At 39.7% G+C, this 21996-nt stretch overlaps 1 protein-coding gene across 2 annotated transcripts in view; it reads left to right on the top strand.

Annotated features, from left to right (window-relative positions):
• Positions 1-21996, top strand: part of LOC139734685 (E3 ubiquitin-protein ligase MARCHF6-like) — a 231794-nt gene that overhangs the window by 190643 nt on the left and 19155 nt on the right. The window contains exon 15 of one of the 2 annotated variants that reach the window (XM_071645477.1): positions 16119-16373. The exons of the other annotated variant lie outside the window; for it this stretch is intronic. Within the exon in view, the coding sequence (XP_071501578.1) occupies positions 16119-16373 (255 nt within the window). The remainder of the gene's footprint in view (positions 1-16118; positions 16374-21996) is intronic. 2 annotated transcript variants of the gene reach the window in all.

The raw sequence follows: 21996 nt of genomic DNA, 5'->3' as shown, positions 1-21996 counted from the left end.
CATCTCCGGAATTAAGGAATATTAAATAATGATATTGTTCTCTAGAATCAAAAGTGATAGGGCTTTAAGTCTTTTTTTTTTAACTGCATAGTCCAACATTCTGTAAAGTACAGTGTACCTTGCAGGTAATTTTACCAGTGTGATGGAATATGCAAATGGACACCATGCCCCCAGCCCTCAAAGCTACCCCACCACAAGTTTCCAGTGTTCTCAGGTACGAGTCTGCCAGAATACATGGAAGGTGAATTTGCGATACTCAGGTGAGCGCGAGACCCCCGGGTCTCTTGTTTGTGTTTGTTGGAGAAAACATTGCCATGGTAACCAAAATTTTCCCAAAACCTTGTGGAGTGAACTATTTCCACAGTATTGAAGCACTTTATATCAAATTTGATATGTACAATGATCTATAGGTGTAGTTATGCAAGACACACTTTGTGTTTGTACCCGACAAAGCATTGCCATATTAACGGTATATTTTCTTGAAAATCTTGTGGAGTGAACTACTTCCGCAATTTTAAAGCGATTGAACACAAATTCGATGTACATGAATGACATCGAGGTGTAGATGTGCAAGATGTCGTTTTTGTTTGTCGGAGAAAGCATTGCCATGGTAACCACAATTTTCCCAGAACCTTGTGGAGTGAACTACTGCCACAGTATTTAAGCAATAAATATATCAAATTTGGTATGTATAATGATCTATAGGTGTAGTTATGCAGGACAGTCTTTGTGTTTGTACCTGACAAGGTGTTGCAATGGTAACTGCATATTTTCTCGAAAATCTTGTGGAGTGAACTACTTCCACAATTGTGAAACAGTCAAACTCACAAGGTACTCACAAAGTACCACACACATACAGACACACACAGACACACACACACAAACACATACAGATGTAACCTTTTATCAAACCCCGGTTCAATTATTTTTCATAGGAATCTGGACTGCGGGAGCAGGGGTAACTATTAATCACCTTTAGTAATACTTCTAGTTTGGTTTGCATGGGCCAATACCAGCCATAGCTTAAAGGACAAGTTCACCTTCATAGACATGTGGGTTGAGTGAATGCAGCGATATTATTAGAACACATCAGTGAGAGTTTGAGGAAATCCGACAATCCGTTCAAAAGTTATGAATTTTTAAAGTTTCTGCTCAGTCATGGCTGGAGGAGAAGACTGCTATAGCTTGTGATGTCACATGAGTACAACGGCATAAAGAAAGTATAAAGAAAATTCACCTTATTTTCACTTTTCTCGCATAACAAAAGAACACTGGACTTCTCTCTTTCAGAAGGTAAGGGGAATAATATTATCCTTAACATACATCAGTAACAAGTCCAAGAAATGTGCACTTTATTCAAAAAGTAAAATTTTGCGAAATTCTCTTTTTTGCCACTCACTTAGATACCCCCTTTACATATCTTTTGATTGAGAGAAATTGAATTACGTGTCAAAATTAAAAGTATGATGAGGTTGTGTGCTAATCTAGACACTATCTCAGTCAATTTTGCGATCTACAGTTCATAGTTTTTGTTTTCATAAATGGCATTCGTCATTTTCCTTGTCGGATAAACATTCACGCAAAGCATGCATTCAACCTGATGCATCGCAACAAGCTGGAAGCCTATGGTGCTCTGGCATTAAGAGCCATCCGTGCATCACACTGTACAGCGATATCGAGAGAAAAGATAGGAAGATGGGCACGGAAGGAAATAAGCTATGAAATCACAAATTATGATGTAAGCTTTCACCATTATCACATGACTAGTGTCAATAATTTGTCATCAAATGGCAGGTAATTTCAGACACTTTTAGTCACAGCTCTTACCCTCGCTAGTTATGCTGAAAAGAAATAAATGCAAAGTTGATAACACGATCGATTGCGTTTCGTTAGTTGCATTGATTTATCTTTATCTTTCTCTTCTCAGATGTGAAGATTGGTTATCTTTAACATGCCTGTAACAAACAGTTGATCCTATCAACGACATGATTATATTTATTGTCAAATCTGAAACATTCAACAAGCAATGAGAATATATATATATATTTTCCAGGGTTCTCGCCAGGAATTTCTTCACGCTTGTCGGCAATTATACGCGCTGTTCTGGGGGTGGGTACGGGTGCGCGAAGCGCGGAAATTGTCGCTAATGCTCAATATAACACAGATAAATCATCGCTAAAATGCCACTAAATGCGACATTTTCACGGTGGTGTAATGAGCGTTGTGAGGGGCATATTCTCACAGAAACAATGCAGAAACTCCATACCTTTTGTTGGCAGCAGTTCCTAAATAATAAATGAAAGAGAGGTAGGTGCCGATGGTGAAGGTTCCGTTTTCTTTTAGGCCTTTCCTGTTTCACTGTTGCAATATAATTAGCCGTCTCTGAATCGCAACAACGCGCGCCGTGTAGTGTTTTTGCTTTCTCGCCGTCTGCTCTACCACGTGGTAGGCCTACTGCATGCAGATGCGTGAGAACGAGAACTTTCGGGTCATCGTTTCACTTTCCATTCTGGGTATACTGTGGTAGTTTTGCCGTGACATCAAAGAGATATCATACAAAAATGTACCTCCCTGATTACACGAGTGATGGTCGTTCTTCCGAAGGTTTGTTTAATCATAAAGTGAAACAATATTACTGAGTACTTCGAAGGTTTGTTAATCGAAAACAACAACACCAAAGGTCGGTACTACAGATGAATGTTCAAAATAAACAAAACTGATTTCGTTGGGAGATTAACATTTTTTATGCCTCCGCCACGAAGTGGTGCCGGAGGCATTATGTTTTCGGGTTGTCCGTCCGTCCGTACAAATGTCCGTCCGCTTTCGTTTACGCGATAACTTGAGTAATGTTTACTGGAATTTTACCAAACTTGGTCCAAGTATGAAGTATGATGGGACAATTATTTCGATTAGATTTGGGGTGAAATCGGCTAAAGGTCAAAGGTCAAGGTCAAATCATGAAATTGTATCCATTTACAGGATAACTCAAGACTGGATGGAGCAAATTTCACCAAACTTTGTTGGAAGATGATGTATGATGGGACAATTACTTGATTAGTTTTTCAGTGAAATCAGACAGAGGTCAAAGGTCAAAGATCAGGTCAAATCCTAAAATTTATCTGTTTATGTGATAACTCGAAACTGGATGAAGCAGCTTTCACCAAACTTGGTCCAAGGATGATGTATGATGGGACAATTAGTTGAGTAGATTGAAGTGACATTGGCGAGAGGTCAAAGCTCAAAAGGTCAAGGTCAAATGTTACAAATGTTGCAATTTCCCCCATATCTATGCAATGCCCAAAGGTATTTTCTAGAAACTTGGTGTGGACATGTACTACTGCGTAAAGATTCTCGAGAGAGAGTTTCATGTCATAAGGTCAAAGGTCAAAAGGTCAAAGGTTAGATGAAAATGTTGCAATATCACTTTTCTCCCAAATGGTTCAATGTATCTTCGTGGAACTTGGTACATACGCATGTACTGACTGGCAGGGATTATCTAGGGAATTTAGGGGTCGTAGGTCAATAGTCAGGGGTCAAAGGTCAAGGTCAACTCCTCAAAATGTTACTATTTCCCTCATATACAATGCTTGCTTTGCAATGCTTGCATTATTCGTTTCAAAACTCGATACATGTATGCATTACCTATTTTTTTAAAAATGGAGATTCTCCGGGAAATTTTGAGTCAGAAGGTCAAAGGTCAAAGGCCAGGTTTCAATGCCCCCCCCCAAAAAAAAAAAAAATCTATTTTGTACCGTCATTTACACTCTTTCTTCATACCTTGGAAATTGCCCAATGCATAAACTTATAAAAAGGTCTGTCAGAATTCAAGTAAAAATTCTCAATTCCCCAAATATGTGTGCCTGCACTCTTAGAAAATTATAACAAACCCACAAGACATTTCTGATAAACCTGTCATTTCAATATTTTGCCAGTTATGTGAAACTGTCATGGATCATACATTGTGAAGACATTGTACTATACGCCTATTGGGAGAATCATGCATTATGGCGGAGGAATCAGTCGCCATAGCGACATTTCTAGTTTCTTTATTATTTTCCGATCAACGAACCTTCAGAAAAGAATCTAGTATTATCTATCATTGTTATTGTTTCGGAATAACAAACCTTCAGAGTAAGAAAACTGTAACCGTTTTTGGGCAATTGTTATTTATAATAATAACCGAAATTATACTGGCAGAACGTCCGAAAACTGATTTCGTTTGGAAATAAACGAACATTTCTTCTTTATCGTTTTCCGATTAACGATCGTTCAGAATTGAGAATCTTCAGTATTTTATCATCATTATTCTTTCGGAGTGACGAACCTTCAGAGTAAAAGAAAACTGTTAACCGTTTTGGGGCCGTCGTTTTATTCCGAAATTTCACTGGCAGAACGTTCGAAATAACAAAACTGATTTCATTGTGAAATTAATGGACATTTTTTCTATACTATTTTTGGATTAAAGAACCTTCATAATAAAGAATGTAGCATTATTTTATAATTATAATTTCTGTCGGAGTAACGAACCCTCAGAGTAAGAAAACTGTAACTGATTTGGGGTAGTCGTTTTATTTCGAAATTTCACTGGCAGAACGTTCGAAATGACACACTGATTTTGTTTTGAAATTTACGGACATTTTTCTTTATTTATTTTTCGGTTAACGAAACCTTCAGAATGAAGGATCTAGTATTATTTTATCATTTTATTTCTGTCGGAGTAACAAACCCTCAGAGTACGAAAACTAACTGTTTTGTGCTGTTGTTTTATTCCAAAACGTTCGAAATGACAACTGATTTCTTTTGGAAATTAACGGACATTTTTTTCTTTACTATTTTTCGGTTAACGAACCTTCAAAATATAGAATCTAGTACTATTTCATTACTATTTTTTCTGTCGGAGTAACGAACCCTCAGAGTAAGAAAGCTGTAACTGTTTTATTCCAAAATTTCACTGGCAGAATGTCGAAATAGCAAAACTGATTTCATTTGGAAATTAACGGACATTAACGGAATGAGAACAATTCATGAGTTAACGAAAATCAAATCTGCGTCACAAATATGATATGTATGCCTAAAACTGTAACTGTTTTATTCCGAAATATCACTGGCAGAACGTTCGAAATAGCAAAACTGATTTCATTTGGAAATTAACGGACATTAACGGAAGGAGAACAATTCATGTGTTAACGAAAATCGAAACTGCGTCACATATATGATATGTATGCCTAGGCCGTCATTGCGGTATCCATTATTAATTTTACGCGAGAAAAGTGTAGCTCCTTGAAGCAAGAGCACAATTAAAAAAATGAATAAACACACACACACACTAACCAAACTTCCCTAATTAACATTAATATAATACATTAATGCGATGTGTTCATGAATCCCAAACGGATCCATTTTCACACATTTGCAGTGATTGGGACAGAGAAGGGATGGAAGTACAAAATGGAAAGGAGAGCAAACTTCATATCGGTGATGGAGAACAAATATTTCAATAATGAACTAGAAAAGGGGGAAGAGAGAGGGCTCAGAACTCAGCCCATCTACGGATCATTATACCTAAATTAAATTATTTACTCCTTACATTATCAAAATTTCCGAGAAAACTGAATTCAAGTCCATTCATAACTTTATTGAGTTATCTAGCCGGAAAAACAAAAATGAACCTTGGTGGTGACATTAACTGATGCTGGTGCAGGGATCTCGCCAGCGTATATCACCCTTGTTGGTGCCGACAAGCGTGCGGTTTGAAGAAACAATTGCCGACAAGGGTAAAACTTGCCGACAAGGGTAACACCACGCGTGAACTTGCCGACAAGGGTGACTTGCTTGACGAGCTAAGTTCGGACCAATTTTGTCGCCTTTTTCAGTCTTTATTATCTGGCTAGAAAAGAAGCTAGATGTTGAAAGGAGCAGCAGTTTACAAGCGCAAAAAGTTATCCACGCAATCACCGCACCGATCACAACAACGCGGCTCAACAGAGCGACGTGCTAGCTGATACACACCACATCACACACTTGCTCACTCACATGCGCTCTGATTTGGGATCCACGCACACATGCACAAAGGAGGTTCACCTCCCTAGTTGCATCCAGCCGGCCACTGACAGCCGCCTGCATGTACAACGGTACAGTGTATTGTGAGAGGGAGAGAGAGAGGACGCAAAGAGAGGGTCGGAGGCCGAAGGAGGCTGAGGAAGGCTGACACGTGCTCGCTTGTTGTCACGCTTGTTGTCGGGTTACGCAAAAACAAACGATATGAAATGCATGCCCCCCTCCGCCAAAGGTTGTATTTTTTTTGGGGGGGGGGGCTGCTTTGGTTTGTTTGTTAGTTTGTCTGCCTGTCTGTCTCTCTATTCGCAAAATAAGTCAAACTTTGGGAACAGATTAGGATGAAGATTTCAGGAAAATGGCACAAGGAACAGATGATTAAATTTTGATAGTGAGCAGGATTTATAATACCACCGGAATTCACGGCCAGGATCCAGGATTTTTAGACTTTGTTTTGTATATTTGAAAGGATTCGTATCAATTCTTTAGGAAGCTGGCCATCGGCAATGACGCAAAATTAGATGCGTTCAAAGCATTGCCGCAGAGAGAAAGTTAACTCCATCTTTCGTTAAAAAGAAAAGAAAAGAAAAAAGAACGTATGATGGATTAAGCAAATGCAAATTGTTATTTTGGTTTTGGTAGTTTCAGTGGTTTTTTTGTTTTTTTTGTTTTAATCTAAAAAGCCATGCGTTCCATTTTATTCTTTTCAATTTCCATGGATTTGTAAACGTCATTCGTGAATATTCCATTTTCCTTTTCCGGGCCGAAATTTATAGTAATTCTGTCATGATGGTCTTTCAAGTTCAACGTACGTAATGCTCCACGTGCTTCTGGCTTGGTTTGTTAAAAGGTGGATTAGGGGGCCTTCATGGGTAGAAAATAAATGATGATCATTCATCAATGTTCCCAGTTGGTGTACATGCTATGTACACGCTGTTTATGACCACTGAAGCAAGGTGGCGGTACGCGCGGCATTCCTCTATCTGACACCTGGCTTTCGTGGAAACTTCGTGGAAATTTCCACAAGCCATGATATCAGGTTTCCCCACTGCTTGTGGTCGTGTTTTTTTTTTTTATTCTTCATTACGAACATCAATTTGTTAAACTTGAAAAGTGTAGATGATTTGCGTCGAGGATGTGTTTCTTTTTTTTCTTTTTTTTTCATTGCAGCATCAGTAACATTTTGTTTTGTTCATCGTCCGTGCAGGACATGGGAGAATGATAGGAATGACTGGGGAGAAAATAAACTGAAAGAAGGAAGCATCTTTTGAGCGAGCTGTCTTTGTTTTTCTCTATACACCAGCATCAGTTATCACCACCAAGGTTCATTTTTTTCGTTACTCCGACAGATTAATGATAAAATGATGCTAGATTCTTTATTCTGAAGGTTCGTTAATCCAAAAATGATTAAGAAAAAATGTCCGTTCATTTCACATCGAAATCAGTTTTGTTATTTCGAACGTTCTGCCAGTGAAATTTCGGAATAAAACGATGGCACAAAACAGAGTGTTTTCGTTCTCTAAGGGTCTCTTATTCTGACAGAAATAGTAATGATAAAATGATAAATTGTAGATTCTTTATTCTGAAGGTTCGTTAACCGAAAATCAAATAAAGAAATATGTCCGTAAATTTAAAAACGAAATCAGTGCGTCATTTCGAACGTTTTGCCAGTGAAATTTTGGAATTAAACGACTGCCCAAAAACAGTTGCAGTTTTCTTACTCTGAGGGTTCCTTACTCCGACAGATTAATGATAAAATAATGCTAGATTCCTTATTCTGAAGGTTCGTTAATCAAAAAATGATTAAGAAAAAATGTCCGTTCATTTCACAACGAAATCAGTTTTGTTATTTCGAACGTTTCTGTCAGTGAAATTTCGGTATAAAACGATGGTACAAAACAGCGTGTTTTCGTACTCTAAGGGTCTGTTATTCCGACAGAAGTAGTAATGATAAAATAATGAATTGTAGATTCTTTATTCTGAAGGTTCGTTAACCGAAGATTGAATAAAGAAAGATGTCCGTAAATTTCAAAACGAAATCAGCGCGTCATTTCGAACGTTTTGCCAGTGAAATTTGGAATAAAACAATTACTGCCCAAAAACAGTTGCAGTTTTCTTACTCTGAGGGTTCGTTACTCCGACAGATTAATGATAAAATAATGCTAGATTCCTTATTCTGAAGGTTCGTTAATCCAAAAATGATTTAAAAAAAAAATTTCCGTTCATTTCACAACGAAATCAGTTTTGTTATTTCGAACGTTTATGTCAGTGAAATTCCAGAACAAAACGACGGCCCCAAAACGGTTACAGTTTTTATACCCCCGCCAAACGAAGTTTGAAGGGGGTATATAGGAATCAGCGGACGGTCGGGCGGTCGGTCCGTTGCAAATCTTGCGTCGCGAACTACTTCCTCAGTTTTCAACCGATTCCCATAAAACTTGGTACACATGTGTGCCTTGGGTTGTAGATGTGCAAGACGTATTTTTTGACAGTACCCAAAAGTACGTTGCCATGGTAACGGCATATGGGCAAAAATGGGTACAAATCTTGCGTCGCGAACTCCTCCCACAGTTTTTGATCAATTTTTATGAAATTAGGTACAGATGTTCATCTGAATATGTTAATGTGCAAGACATATTTCCGCAGTGGCAAAAAGTGCGTTGCCATGGTAACGGCATGTTATTGGTAAAATATAGGGCAAAATGCTTCATGGCAAAATTGCTTCATCAGTGTTCTTCCAATTCTCATGGAATTCATATTGAATGTTTGTCTTAGGATATAGGTCAGCATGACACATTTCTTGACAGTGACAAAAAGTATGTTGCCATGGTAACAGCTCACATATTATGAGCCAAAATGATGGAAAATTTTGTGTTGCAAACTACTTCCTCAGTTTTCGCCCAATTTCCATGAAACTTGGTACAGATGTGTGCCTTTGGTTGTAGATGTGCAAGACGCATTTTTCGACAGTACCCGAAAGTACGTTGCCATGGTAACAGCATATTAATGGCAGAAGATCAAGGAAAGATCTTGCGGATTTAACTACTTCCTCAGTTTTTTGACCAAAGCTTATGAAATGTTGTTTTGACCAAAGCTTATGAAATGTTGTTTGGCGGGGGTATAACCAGTCGCTGTAGCGACATTTCTAGTCTTTTACTCTGAAGGTTCGTTACTGCGAAAGAATAACGATAAAATACTTAAGATTCTTTATTCTGAACGATCGTTAATCGGAAAACGATAAAGAAGAAATGAAAACGGTTACAGTTTTCTTACCCTGAGGGTTCGTTACTCCGAAAGAATAATGGCAAAATAATACTCTACATTCTTAATTTTGAATGATCGTTTAATAGAAAAATGATAAAAGAGAAAATATTCGTTTATATCCAAACGAAATCAATTTTGTTATTTCGAATTTTCTGCCAGTATAATTTCGGAATACAACAACGGCCCCAAAACGGTGTTTTCTTATTCTGAAGGTTTGTTATTCCGAAACAGTAACGATGATAGATGATAGATTCCTTTTTGAAGGTTCGCTGATCGGAAAATAATAAAGAAAAAATGCTTGTTAATCTTCGAACGAAATCAGTTTTATTTTGAACATTCATCTGTAGTACCGACCTTTGGTGTTGTTGTTGTTTTCGATTACAAACCTTTGAAATACTCAGTAATGAATCGTTTCATTTTATGATTAAACAAACCTTCGGAATGATGACCATCATTACATTTTTGTATGATATCTCTTTGATGTCACGGCCAAACTACCGCAGTATACCCAGAAAGAAAAGTGCAACGATGTCCCGAAAGTTCTCGATCGCTTCTCGCGCATCTGCATGCAGTAAGCCTACCACGTGGTCGAGCAGACGGCGAGAAAGCAACACGGCGCGCGTTGTGGCGATGCAGAGACGGCTAATAATTGCAACAGTGAAACAGGAAAGGTCTAAAAGAAATCGGAACCTTCACCATCGGCACCTACTTCTCTTTCATTTATTATTTAGGAACTGCCACTAACAAAAGGTATGGAGTTTCTGCATTGTTTCTGTGAGAATATGCCCCTCACAACGTTCATTACATCTCCGTGAAAATGTCTCATTTAGTGGCATTTTAGCGGCAATTTATCTGTGTTGTATTGAGCATTAGCGAAGGCTTCCGCGCTTCGCGTACCCACCCCCAGAACAGCGCGCATAAATGCCGACAAGCGTGAAGAAATTCCTGGCGAGAACCCTGCTGGTGTACAGAAAAACAAAGACAGCTTGCTCAAAAGATGCTTCCTTCTTTCAGTTTATTTTCTCCCCTGTCATTCCTAACATTCTAGTCCCATGAACCCCTGCCATGGACGATGAACAAAACAAAATGTTACCAACGCTGCAATAAAAAAGAAAGAAAGACACACGTGTTGAAGCAAATTATCTACACTTTGCAAGTTTAACAAATTGATGTTCGTAATGAAGGATAACAACAACAAAAACAAAACACACAAAAAAAAACCACGACCACAGGCAGTGGGGAAACTTGATATCATGGCTTGTGGAAATTTCCACGAAAGCCAGGTTTCAGATAAAGGAATTCTGCGCGTACTCCCACCTTACTTCAGTGGCCGTAAACAGCGTGTAAATAGCATGTAAACCAGCTGGGAACAGCAATGAATGATTAGTCATTTATTTTCTGCCCATGCAGGCCCCCTAACCCTGTTAACAAACCAAGCCAGAAGCACGTGGAGCACTACGTACGTTGAACTTGAAAGACCATAATGACAGAAATACTAATTTCGGCCAGGAGAAGGAAAATGGAATATTCACGAATGACGTTTAGGCCTACGAATCCATGGAAAGTGAAAAGGCTCAAATGGAACGCTTAGCTTTTTAAATGAAAAATAACCCCCTTTTTTTTTTTTTTTTTTTACGAAAGATGGAGGTAATTTTCTCTCTGCGGCAATGCTTTGAATGCATCTAATTTTGCGTCATTGCCGATGGCCTAAAGAATTGATACGAATCCTTTCATATATATGAAACAAAGTAACTTAAAATTAAAAAAATCCTGGATCCTGGCAGTAAATTCCGGTGGTGTTATAAATCCTGCTCACTACCAAAATTAAATCATCTGTTCCTTGCGCCATTTTATCAACCACCTGTTCCTGAAAATTTCCTCCTAATCTGTTCCCAAATTTTGACTTGGGCCAGGCCAGATATTGGTACCACCTGAGGTGGCAATACCTTTTTGGTGTCATTTTGTTTGTTGGGCATAGATATGCTTATCAAGCTATGATAGCATTTCCAAATGAGTAGCTTAGTCATAATAAATTGATTTTAAACCAATTTGGTCTCGTTGTTATATCCCTGTACTTCTGAGTCGAGACCAACCGCTATACAATTTGTACAAAGAAGAGCACTGTCTTCTGTATGTTCACAGGTGTTCTGTTGTAAACGCGGTGCACTTAGTCTTTATTCAAGGCAGCGAAGGGAATATCCAAGGGTTATGATGTCCACAGTGCTTAGTCTAATATTCAAGACGGCGAAGGGAATATCCAAAGCTTATAATACAGTGTATATCCCTTTATCTAAAAACAACAACAACAAAGTAATTTCTCATGAATTTTACCGTATTTTTCAATTATTTATCATTTTCCAGTGAAAACGCTACGGTGAAAACGCTAATACCACGCCAATGTCACTTTATTTCCATCCAATAATGAAAGATTATACAAAAACAATGTACCAGTATACTACAATACATTATAATTAATAATGTTGTAAATGAACAGAGTGATTTTTGTTTAAAACTGATGTATTTGTTGAGAGGGTGGTATAAAAACGGTATAGATAATCCCTTTTATTAGGAACTTTAGATATGATAACGGTACATTGTTCTAGATAAAGACTAAGCGCACCGCGTGACAGCTGTGGACATCATAACCCTTCGGATATTCCCTTCGCTGCCTTGAATAAAGACTAAGCGCACCGCGTTTACAACAGAACACCTGTGGACATACAGAAGGCAGTGCTCGTATTTTGTATGGCGGTTAGTTTCGATTCAGAAGTATAGGGATATAAAAACGAGACCAAATTGGTTTTAAATTCATATATTATGACTAAGCTACTCATTTGGAAATGCTATCATAGCTTGATAAGCGTATCTATGTCCGACAAACAAAATGACACCAAAAAGGTTTTGCCACCTCAGGTGGTACCAATAACCCATTTTTCGGGTCTTGGCCCATGGACTATATTTTGCGAATAGAGAGACAGACAGGCAGACAAACGAACAAACAAACCAAAGCAGCAAAAAAAAATACAACCTTTGGCGGAGGGGGGCATGCATTTTCATATCATTTGTTTTTGCATAACCCGACAACAAGCGTGACAACAAAGCGAGCACGTGTCAGCCTTCCTCAGCCTCCCTCGGCCTCGGACCCTCTCTTTCCGTCCTCTCTCTCCCTCTCACAATACCGTCATGTATGTACACACAGGGCCAGGCGGACTGTCTGTTGCTGGTGCTACTTCACACAAATTGCTGTGTGTGTGGATCCCGAATCAGAGCGCATGAGTGAGCAAGTGTGTGATATATGGTGTGCAGCTAGTAGCTATGTTGAGCCGTGTTGTTATGTTGTGATCGGTGCGGTGACTGTGTGGATAACTTTTTGCGCTTGTAAACTGCTGCTCCTTTCAACATCTAGCTTCTTTTCTAGCCAGATAGTCAAGAGTAAAAAAAGGCGAGAAATTGGTCCGAACTTAGCTCGTCAAGCAAGTTCACACGCGTGGTATTACCCTTGTCGGCAAGTTTTACCCTTGTCTGCAATTGTTTCTTCAAAACCCGCACGCTTCTCGGCCGCCGACAAGGGTGATTTACGCTGGCGAGTTCCCTGTTTTCTATATTATCATAATTATCATGAGAATGCTCTCGCACTATGGTCACATTTCCTGTTTTTCTGTTCATGCATCAGCATAGCATCATCATCTATATACAATGCATGTATCCAAAATTTACCAGAGCATGTCTATGTACAGTGTACTTTTCTCAAGTTTTAGGGTACAACGAGTGTCGGGATATAATTAGAAAAATCACCCAGAACCGACGATCTCATTATAACCTGCCAGACCCCCTCCGCCCCCCCCCCCCCCTTCAGCTGCATGTTTCTATCATTGTACCGGGATTACATCCAATCATCCAATCAGCATGCTATCTATTATTTATTTCAGCCACGCCAAAATTCATTGTTCTCTTTAATAGAAACAATTCATCATTCCAAGTTTATGATATATCATACTTTAGTAACTTCAACTTGGGCAATGGATAACTCCAGTGAAATACATTATCACCAGCCAATCAGCTTCTAGCAGTTGTCAGGGGGCAGAGCACTCATAAACTCGCTTGCAAAGCCCATGCTCAAGCTGCGCAAGCAAAATGGGCAAGCCGAAAAAATGTGTACAAATAATCAAAAGTTTCACCCTTTTTTTCTGGTAAATGTAACATCCAAAAATTTTAGCTAATGGTAGACAAAACTCTATTGTTTCCAATCAGCCAAAAATCAAAACTACGTTTTTCTCGGTACCTCAACTAAATTCTGATTTTTCTCAGGTATGGTGCAAGCGACTTTTGGATGCTTTCAACATGACAGGTCACATGTGCAAATAGTCCTCTCAATCATTACTGTACTCAAAATCAAACCTGATGAGATCACTTGCATAAAATTTGTTGAACTATGTGATAATCTTTCACCAGACTTGAACTTTTTCTTTTGACTTGCCTGGACAGTGATATTTTTGCTGGTCATGTCGAAATGGTCAGTAAATTTGGCCATTCCTGAAGAAAAGTTATATGACCAACTGTGATTTTTATCAATCTGAGACCGTCAGTCCACCACTAGTGTCGCACCTTGTAAAATGATTTGATCTTTTTATGCATATCTAGGGGTGAATACAATCTGAATTTACATCTTAATGCAGAGCTCTATTTAAACCAATGAAATTTTTTATTAACGTAATGTAGCACATGGTAGCATTTTGGAAATTTAAGTCACAGTTGCAGGCTGCGGGATTAATTATTATACACAAAGTTTACAGCTTCATGGTGCATGTATTCTCAGTTTCAGTGATAATTATTTGACAAATCAATATTTGAATCAAGACAGTATCAATTATTAATACATCAATAACAGAAGGTGATAATAAAAGCGACATGGTAACAAAATATTGATATTAATAACTTGATAATGGTTTTTAAATGAAGTTAAATCTGTTTGACTCGTGTAACTTGTAGAAATCACAATGAGAGCACTATTTTTCAGTTCTCACCTGTTGGCAGGCATTCACCCATGATGGATTAATAGGGCAATGTTGCTGCCTTCATTGTTTAGACATCAAGGAATTTTCCGTGTAACTGATATGTTGATTATTAATGAAAGGTTGTGTCTGAGTCCCCCTCCCGTGTAAGGGAAGGATTTTCTGTGTTCACAGATATAGCTAGAGCTTTTTAGACTCCTCTTCCAAACTATCTGATTTTCTTGTCAAGGAAGGCAACTTCTTTGTCCACAGAACAGTGTCCAGTGCTGTTCATTGATCAGGTGAGTGAACACAGCTTATTTGGTCACCGCTGACCTGGATCTACAGTGCTGGTAAATATAAAGATGTGTTTTGAAAGGCTGTTTGGTATCACTGATGTAATTGTCTTCACACAGAATTCTGTACTGATATACTGCATTGTTCCATTTCTGTTCTTGGATTTTCTAACCCATTTTGAGGGCAAAGATGTTGCCACCCTTTACAAAAAAACCAAAACAAAACAAAAACAGATGGTTTAAAAGAGAAGTCTACAAAGCTGTATATGTGAACACGGAAAGTCCTTCCCCCAACAGAGGAGGGGAACTGTGACACAACCATTCACCAACATACAAATAGGTGATCCAGAAAATTCCTTAAAAGCAGCAACATTGCTCATTCATCCATCTCGGGTGAATGCCCGCTAGCCAGTCAGAGCAGAAGTGGTCGAGATGAGTCACAAAGCTACTCTCTCTGTGATTTTCACAAGCAAGTCCAGTAGAACATTTTATAATGCATTGTTATCATACTCCATGGATGAATCAAAATCTACATTAATATACATATGTACAATATCAGGGATGCCAAGTTCAAAAAATTTTTATGAGTGAGATTTTCATGACTCGGCATCTCGGCATGCGAATGTGCGTGCGAGCGAGGGTGTGGGAGGGGTTTTTCCCCCCTGTGTCCTCCTACGGTAGGGAGCTTTTTCAAGTTTTAGCTCTTAATGGTGCGATCAGTTGCATACTTAAGTGACTATTTTTTACTTATTTTGAAAGACAAAAGGGAAATATACCTTCAATTGCAACTATCACTTTAATCTTTTGAGCTATGCTCATTATTATAGGTCCAAGTTGCAGACTTCGCCCGATGCATGAGAAAGATGGGTGTCATGCATGAGATTGTGAGATGGCCCCTAAATGCTTGAGTCTCACGCAGAATGCGTGAGACTTGGTAGCTCTGCAATATACATTGTGTATGTTGCATTGCTAATGATTTGTTGAAGTTTATTAGGTTGGCTCTGATAACCATGATTCAAAATGAAATACTAAGAGACATAATAGATTCAAGTTATTTGCTATGTAGTTGAAAAACGGTATAGGCCTACACACAAAATAAAGAAATAAAGTGGATTGCTCTTTTTTTCTTCTTTTTTTCTTCTTTTTTTTAAAATAGTTTTGAGCCACTGCATTTCACTTCCTGTCCCCCCAAATTTCAATTGTAGAGGTTTTAGTGGCCCAAACAGGCCTTAAGAGAGAGAGAAAAAAATGTGTAGTCCTGCCTTATCAGCATATTGTGGTGAGCGGTAATGATGGCTAGTGTCATATAGTAACTGCCTATAATTTGGGATTCTCTGAACATTTTTTTTGGGAGGGAATGTTTTATGTACATGTAGTTTTCATGTTTGATATTGCAGCATTGACCACTGACTTTAATAGAGGTCTGCAGGCTAGGCATGATATTTAAGATGCCTTCCATGAGATCTGTGAAATTGTTTAATCACATGGTGTGCCCTTGTTTTGTCTGGTGTAGGTCTTGCTTCTGGTGGTTCTACTATGCCTGACCCTCCTCATCTCCAGCCTGGTCTGCATGACTCTACCTGTCACACTAGGTCGCCACATAATGGGTTTGTGGATGGGCCGTGGAGCTGTGGTTCATGAGCTTTACACTGGAGCTGCTGGCCTGTACATTTGTTGGCTAGTGCTAAGACTTGGCTCAGTCATGATGACCTGGGTGCCACAGGGCATGGAGCTGCTTCTGGTGAAGGTCAAGGAGTATGCCATGCTTGTGAGTATGGAAGGCCCCTGTGCTGACATCTTCTCATAGTAGAACCTGAACCAGAACATACTAGTAAATGCAATATTCTGCTACAAAGCCTGAAAATATTTGTCCTGTTTCTGTACTCTTGTGTATTGAAGCTCTTCGAGCCTGGACCACCAAAGAGAGTTCAGGGTCAGCTAGCTAATAACAATGCCACTTACAGTAAAGCAGTTTGACATCACTTTCCTTTAATTTATTCAAGGCCATTTGCATAACTCCAATTTTGGCAGATTGGTTGTGAAGAATTTTTGCACCTGTGAGGCACACTGATTAAAATGTTTTTCTTCAGAGGAAAAGAAAAGTATATGTCTATGCTGGTATGTTTCTTTTCAACTGTCTAGATTGTGTGCTTCAGTTCAAATTCTGCACATGCCACTTGTCACAGAAATGAGACAATACTACTTAACAGTTTTAGGTCACTGGTTAAAGAGACTTTATTTCTCTTCTTCACCAAACACATGCACCTGACATGACCTCTGACCTCAGTCAGGGTGCACTTACAGGTGCCTCGCACAATCGAAGGAGCTTTTGAAACACAAAACGGAATTCTTTTGTGACAATTAGCCCCCCATTTAAGATAGTCTAACCTCATAACTTATGAACCACAAGGAATTATCGGTCTTCACATGGCCCTTATACAAACTGACTGAACAAATCCTTTGTGTTGAATGAGACTGTAATTATCAACCACACCCCTAGTACTTTCCGTCCATGCTCACATGATTTTGTATCTAAACGTAGAACTCCTGACTTTGCCTACAAGGACTACCTTTTATAGGTAATCAAACCCTTGTTTGATTCATCTTGGAGTAGGTATGGCACTACTTTTGCCATGCATGTCACACTACATCCATCCTTAAAGGGACATTCCAGACGATTTTCATAATTTCACATCATGTAGTACATAAATCGACAACTCCATGTATGGATTTGTGGAATTTATTGTGGTTCTTGAACAGAGAAACAATAGTTTGAAAAACCTTAAACAAATGACACTGAACAAGGATGATGACATAGGAGGTTCACATATTTCAAAAATGTAGCAGTGTAATTCTATTACAATACCACTTGCTTGCGAGTTCACCTGTGTATAATGTATGCATGCCTTCTTCTTTTGTTCTGCTTCCTTGAGCCCCAACTCATGCATTCTTATGGTGACTCTGCCATGTCATCATCCTTGTTCATTGCAATTTGTTCTAAATTTTGAAAATATTCTTATTCTTCATCCCAATTATCATAAATTCTGAAACTCTGTCCTCAGTTTAATTAATTTAAAGTTGTTCAAATGTAAAATCTGAAAATCATCCAGAGGTCTCCTTTAACACTCTGAGCAAAGTGACTTTTTTTTTCTATTAAACCTACTTTAATACAAACCAGCACTGATATCATGCCCTGTTCTAAATCTGTAAGAGCATCTAATCTTTCTCAAATGAACTGCATATATGCACTGAGTATACCTTTTCAGACATTTGATAAACCACAAGTGTAGTTATTGCCAAGAGAGAAGAAAACAACTGGTCCGTTAGGCATATCAATCTGACTGCGTGTCACACTTCCATAGAAACATTTCCCTGCCTATGATTATACATGTCTGGTTTATCATAATAAAATTCTCTATGAAACCCTGGTATACAAACACTATTCCAACGTCTAAATGATTTCCACGCGTGAAATCGTCCCTCTTGGTGAATTTCATCCTGAAAAAAGGATTTACATACCTCCACATAATTATACCCCCGCCAAACGAAGTTTGAAGGGGGTATATAGGAATCAGCGGACGGTCGGGCGGTCGGTCGGGCGGTCGGTCCGTTGCAAATCTTGCGTCGCGAACTACTTCCTCAGTTTTCAACCGATTCCCATAAAACTTGGCACAGATGTGTGCCTTGGGTTGTAGATGTGCAAGACGTATTTTTTGACAGTACCCAAAAGTACGTTGCCATGGTAACGGCATATTATGGGCAAAAATGGGTACAAATCTTGCGTCGCGAACTCCTCCCACAGTTTTTGATCAATTTTTATGAAATTAGGTACAGATGTTCATCTGAATATGTTAATGTGCAAGACACATATTTCCGCCATGGCAAAAAGTGCGTTGCCATGGTAACGGCATGTTATTGGTAAAATATAGGGCAAAATGCTTCATGGCAAAACTGCTTCATCAGTGTTCTTCCAATTTTCATGGAATTCATATTGAATGTTTGTCTCAGGATATAGGTCAGCATGACACATTTCTTGACAGTGACAAAAAGTATGTTGCCATGGTAACAGCTCACATATTATGAGCCAAAATGATGGAAAATTTTGTGTTGCAAACTACTTCCTCAGTTTTTGCCCAATTTCCATGAAACTTGGTACAGATGTGTGCCTTTGGTTGTAGATGTGCAAGACGCATTTTTCGACAGTACCCGAAAGTACGTTGCCATGGTAACGGCATATTAATGGCAGAAGATCAAGGAAAGATCTTGCGGATTTAACTACTTCCTCAGTTCTTTGACCAAAGCTTATGAAATGTTGTTTTGACCAAAGCTTATGAAATGTTGTTTGGCGGGGGTATAACCAGTCGCTGTAGCGACATTTCTAGTTTAAACTAACAAAGGCTGTTCAATTTTGACTTGCTCTGTGTGTGATTTTATAACTCCTTCCATGGAACACTGTAACTAGCTGAAACAGACCTGCGCGGTGTCTTTACCACCCGGCGCCGCCACGACTTCACCTTCCAGGCGCTCAGCTTTTCGGAGCGACACAGCGCCCAGCTTACCCGTGGGGTACCCTTCCAGGGACCCTAGCTCCTCTGGGCAATTGGCCCCTCGACTCAGAGAGGAGATAGCCATACACCAACAGGCTAGGGAGCTTAACTCGCAGCTTCCCCCTCTGAGGCCGCAGCGCCCCCCGTGCCCAGCCCCGCCCGTCCGCCCTCCCCTCCCGGAGGGGTGAGATGGTGCGTGAGATGATGTTAGACCAGCGTGAGAGCGTGAGATTTGGTCAAAATGCATGAGTCTCAAGGTCATTCCGTGCGAGTTGGCAGCCCTGCCCTACGCCTATCGCTGCGTAGTGTATGACCTGCGAGCTCACACAGCTGAAAACATGGCAAGAAGCCTGCAACATCGAATTGCAAAATTACTCTTTTTGCCCAGAACCGCCTCTCTTTCTACATAAAACCTCCACACACAGTTGCATGGACCTTCACTGCAAACTCAGTGCTACTTTACTTATGACCTAAAACTTAGTCCTGGCAGGGTTGCCATAAAATTGTCACAGAAATGAGACAATACTACTGAACAATATCAGGTCACCGGTCAAAGAGACTTTATTTTTCTTCTTCACAAAACACATGCACCTGACTTGACCTCTGACCTCAGTCAGGGCGCACTTCACAATCAAACGAGCTTGTGAAAACACAAAGTTTAATTCTTTCTTGACACCACTCTAAAGATAAATGCTATCTTGACACAGAATCTGGAGATACCATAGTGAAAAGGATTGTAGTGTTGCATAGAGTTAGGCAATTCTCCATTACCTAACTATGTAATATAGTTTCCATTTGTGCTTTAGTCCTTTCCTTAATAGTTCAATAACCCATAGCACAGTAACCCCAACACCTGTCCATCATTAATATCCCCCCTCATGTCAATAGGAGTCTTTATGTGGACCACCAAGGCTTTCCCCAGGTTAGTTTCCTCCTAACAACCCCACATCAAAGTATCGCCTCCCATCGTGGTCAGAAAGTTATCACCCCTTATCCAGTTCCCTTCCTGCCACAAATCCATCTCCCATTACCGCAACACTGTTCCTTTGAGCGTGTTTCTACTGAGCGACGAAAATTCGAGGTGATGCCAGCCGATGTGTGGTGATACCGGCCGATGCCGGCCGATACCGGCCGATGCCGGCCGATACCGGCCGATGCGTGGTGACACCTCGAATTTTTCCTCAGTAGAAACAGATCGGGTAGTGGCCGATGCCGGCTGATGCGAGGTGCTCCGTCGTCCATCTATTGAGGTGGTCGATGCGTGGTGACGCGACGGACGATTCTCAGTAGAAACACACCGGGTAGCGAAATTCGTGGTGTATCGGACGTCTAAAATTTCTCCCCACGCTTTTCAATCGGTTCATCGCACACACTCCTTCGACACATGTGTACAAAATACGTGTGTACACACAGCGACCGTGTTCGCATCATGCTTTGTTTGTACCAATTCGCTTTTGTATGTGTTATAGGCCCTATATGTTACGTTACATGTGAATTGTGGCATTCATCATCTATTGTTCGCGTGATTAACAGCCTAACTTATTGCATTACTAAGCCCTCATCACTTACTTGATTTTACACCGCGTTATTTCATTTTATATTGTCTCGAATCGCGAGAGTACCACATTAGTATGTCGCAGCCTTGAGAAAATCTCAACTGGACCCTCGATCTCCAAAGATTTCTCATCAGTCAGTGGCAGGATACCAGTATGTTAGTTCGGGGTATATTGGATGGGAAGACGAAGAGAAATGGCTTATCAAAAAATAGCCGACGCAGTTGTAGCAAAGCAGGCCCGGTTCAGATCGTATTAAAAGACAGTGCGCGCGTGACCCAAATCTGTAACTTTAAAAAAAAAAATACCTGACTTCCGGAATCGCCGCATTTGCACGTCACCTTTGCATCACCTCGTATTTTATCGCTCAGTAGAAACAGCTCGACTGGTCGTAAAATACGAGGTGCTGCGTTGGACAAAATTTGTGGCGATGCCAGGGATGTGAGGTGCTCTCAGTAGAAACACGCTCTTTGTTTCAGGCCCCAAAATGAGTAAGACCACACCCTACGTTTCCATGCCAACGTTGAATTGACCAATCATATTGTGTATGGACCATGTGCTTTTCAGGATGAGATTTTCCCCCAAGTTTTAGATATAGTTTCTGAAAGTGGAATTGAGGGACTTCTACTCCAGGCTTTCAGCCAGATGAGAATGTAGCATTTCATCTGCTCTTTGAACATGTGATTTTATCTGTGTTACCGGCATTGGAGATATTTGTAACTCTTGTAACTCCTATGTTACACTTTTACTATTTTGCTGTCAGTAATAAACAGACTTCGACTGCATATTATATTTGGACTCCACAACTTCTTTATTTCGTTGATGACTTCAGCGTAATTGTATGTTTGAATCTGTGCCTCTCACGGCTATAATGTCATAACACATGGCACCCAGCGAGCGCCAATACACAACAGTAGAAGAGGGTCTGTGTGCTGTAGAAGCTGTTGTTTTCACATACAGATATTTCCATGAATGAGGAAGTCACACATATTTTCATACAATGTTTTTGTGATTTGACATAAAGGCTAGCTTAAGTGCACTCACAATATTTTCATAAGTTGTTAAATTTGTGGCCCAACAGTGATTTACAAAATCCACAAAAATTAAGCCCTCGAAAAAGTAACAACTTATACAGTAAACACTGTAATGAGACCCTGCATGTCTACTTGACATGTTTGCCAAGCAAATTTATACAAGAGAGACCCCTGATGTCTTTTAGGGCTCGGTCACACAGCCCAAAAGTCGCGTTAACGCATGAATCACGCATGAAATTTGGTTGTGCATGCTTGTC

The sequence above is a fragment of the Diadema antillarum genome, unplaced genomic scaffold (assembly GCF_040938485.1).
Source record: "Diadema antillarum isolate AM-2024a unplaced genomic scaffold, OU_Dant_1.0 seq00000539_RagTag, whole genome shotgun sequence".
Classification (NCBI taxonomy): Eukaryota; Metazoa; Echinodermata; class Echinoidea; order Diadematoida; family Diadematidae; genus Diadema; species Diadema antillarum.
The sequence above is the reverse complement of the archived record's forward strand: the minus strand, read 5'-3'. Positions and strand labels throughout refer to the sequence as shown.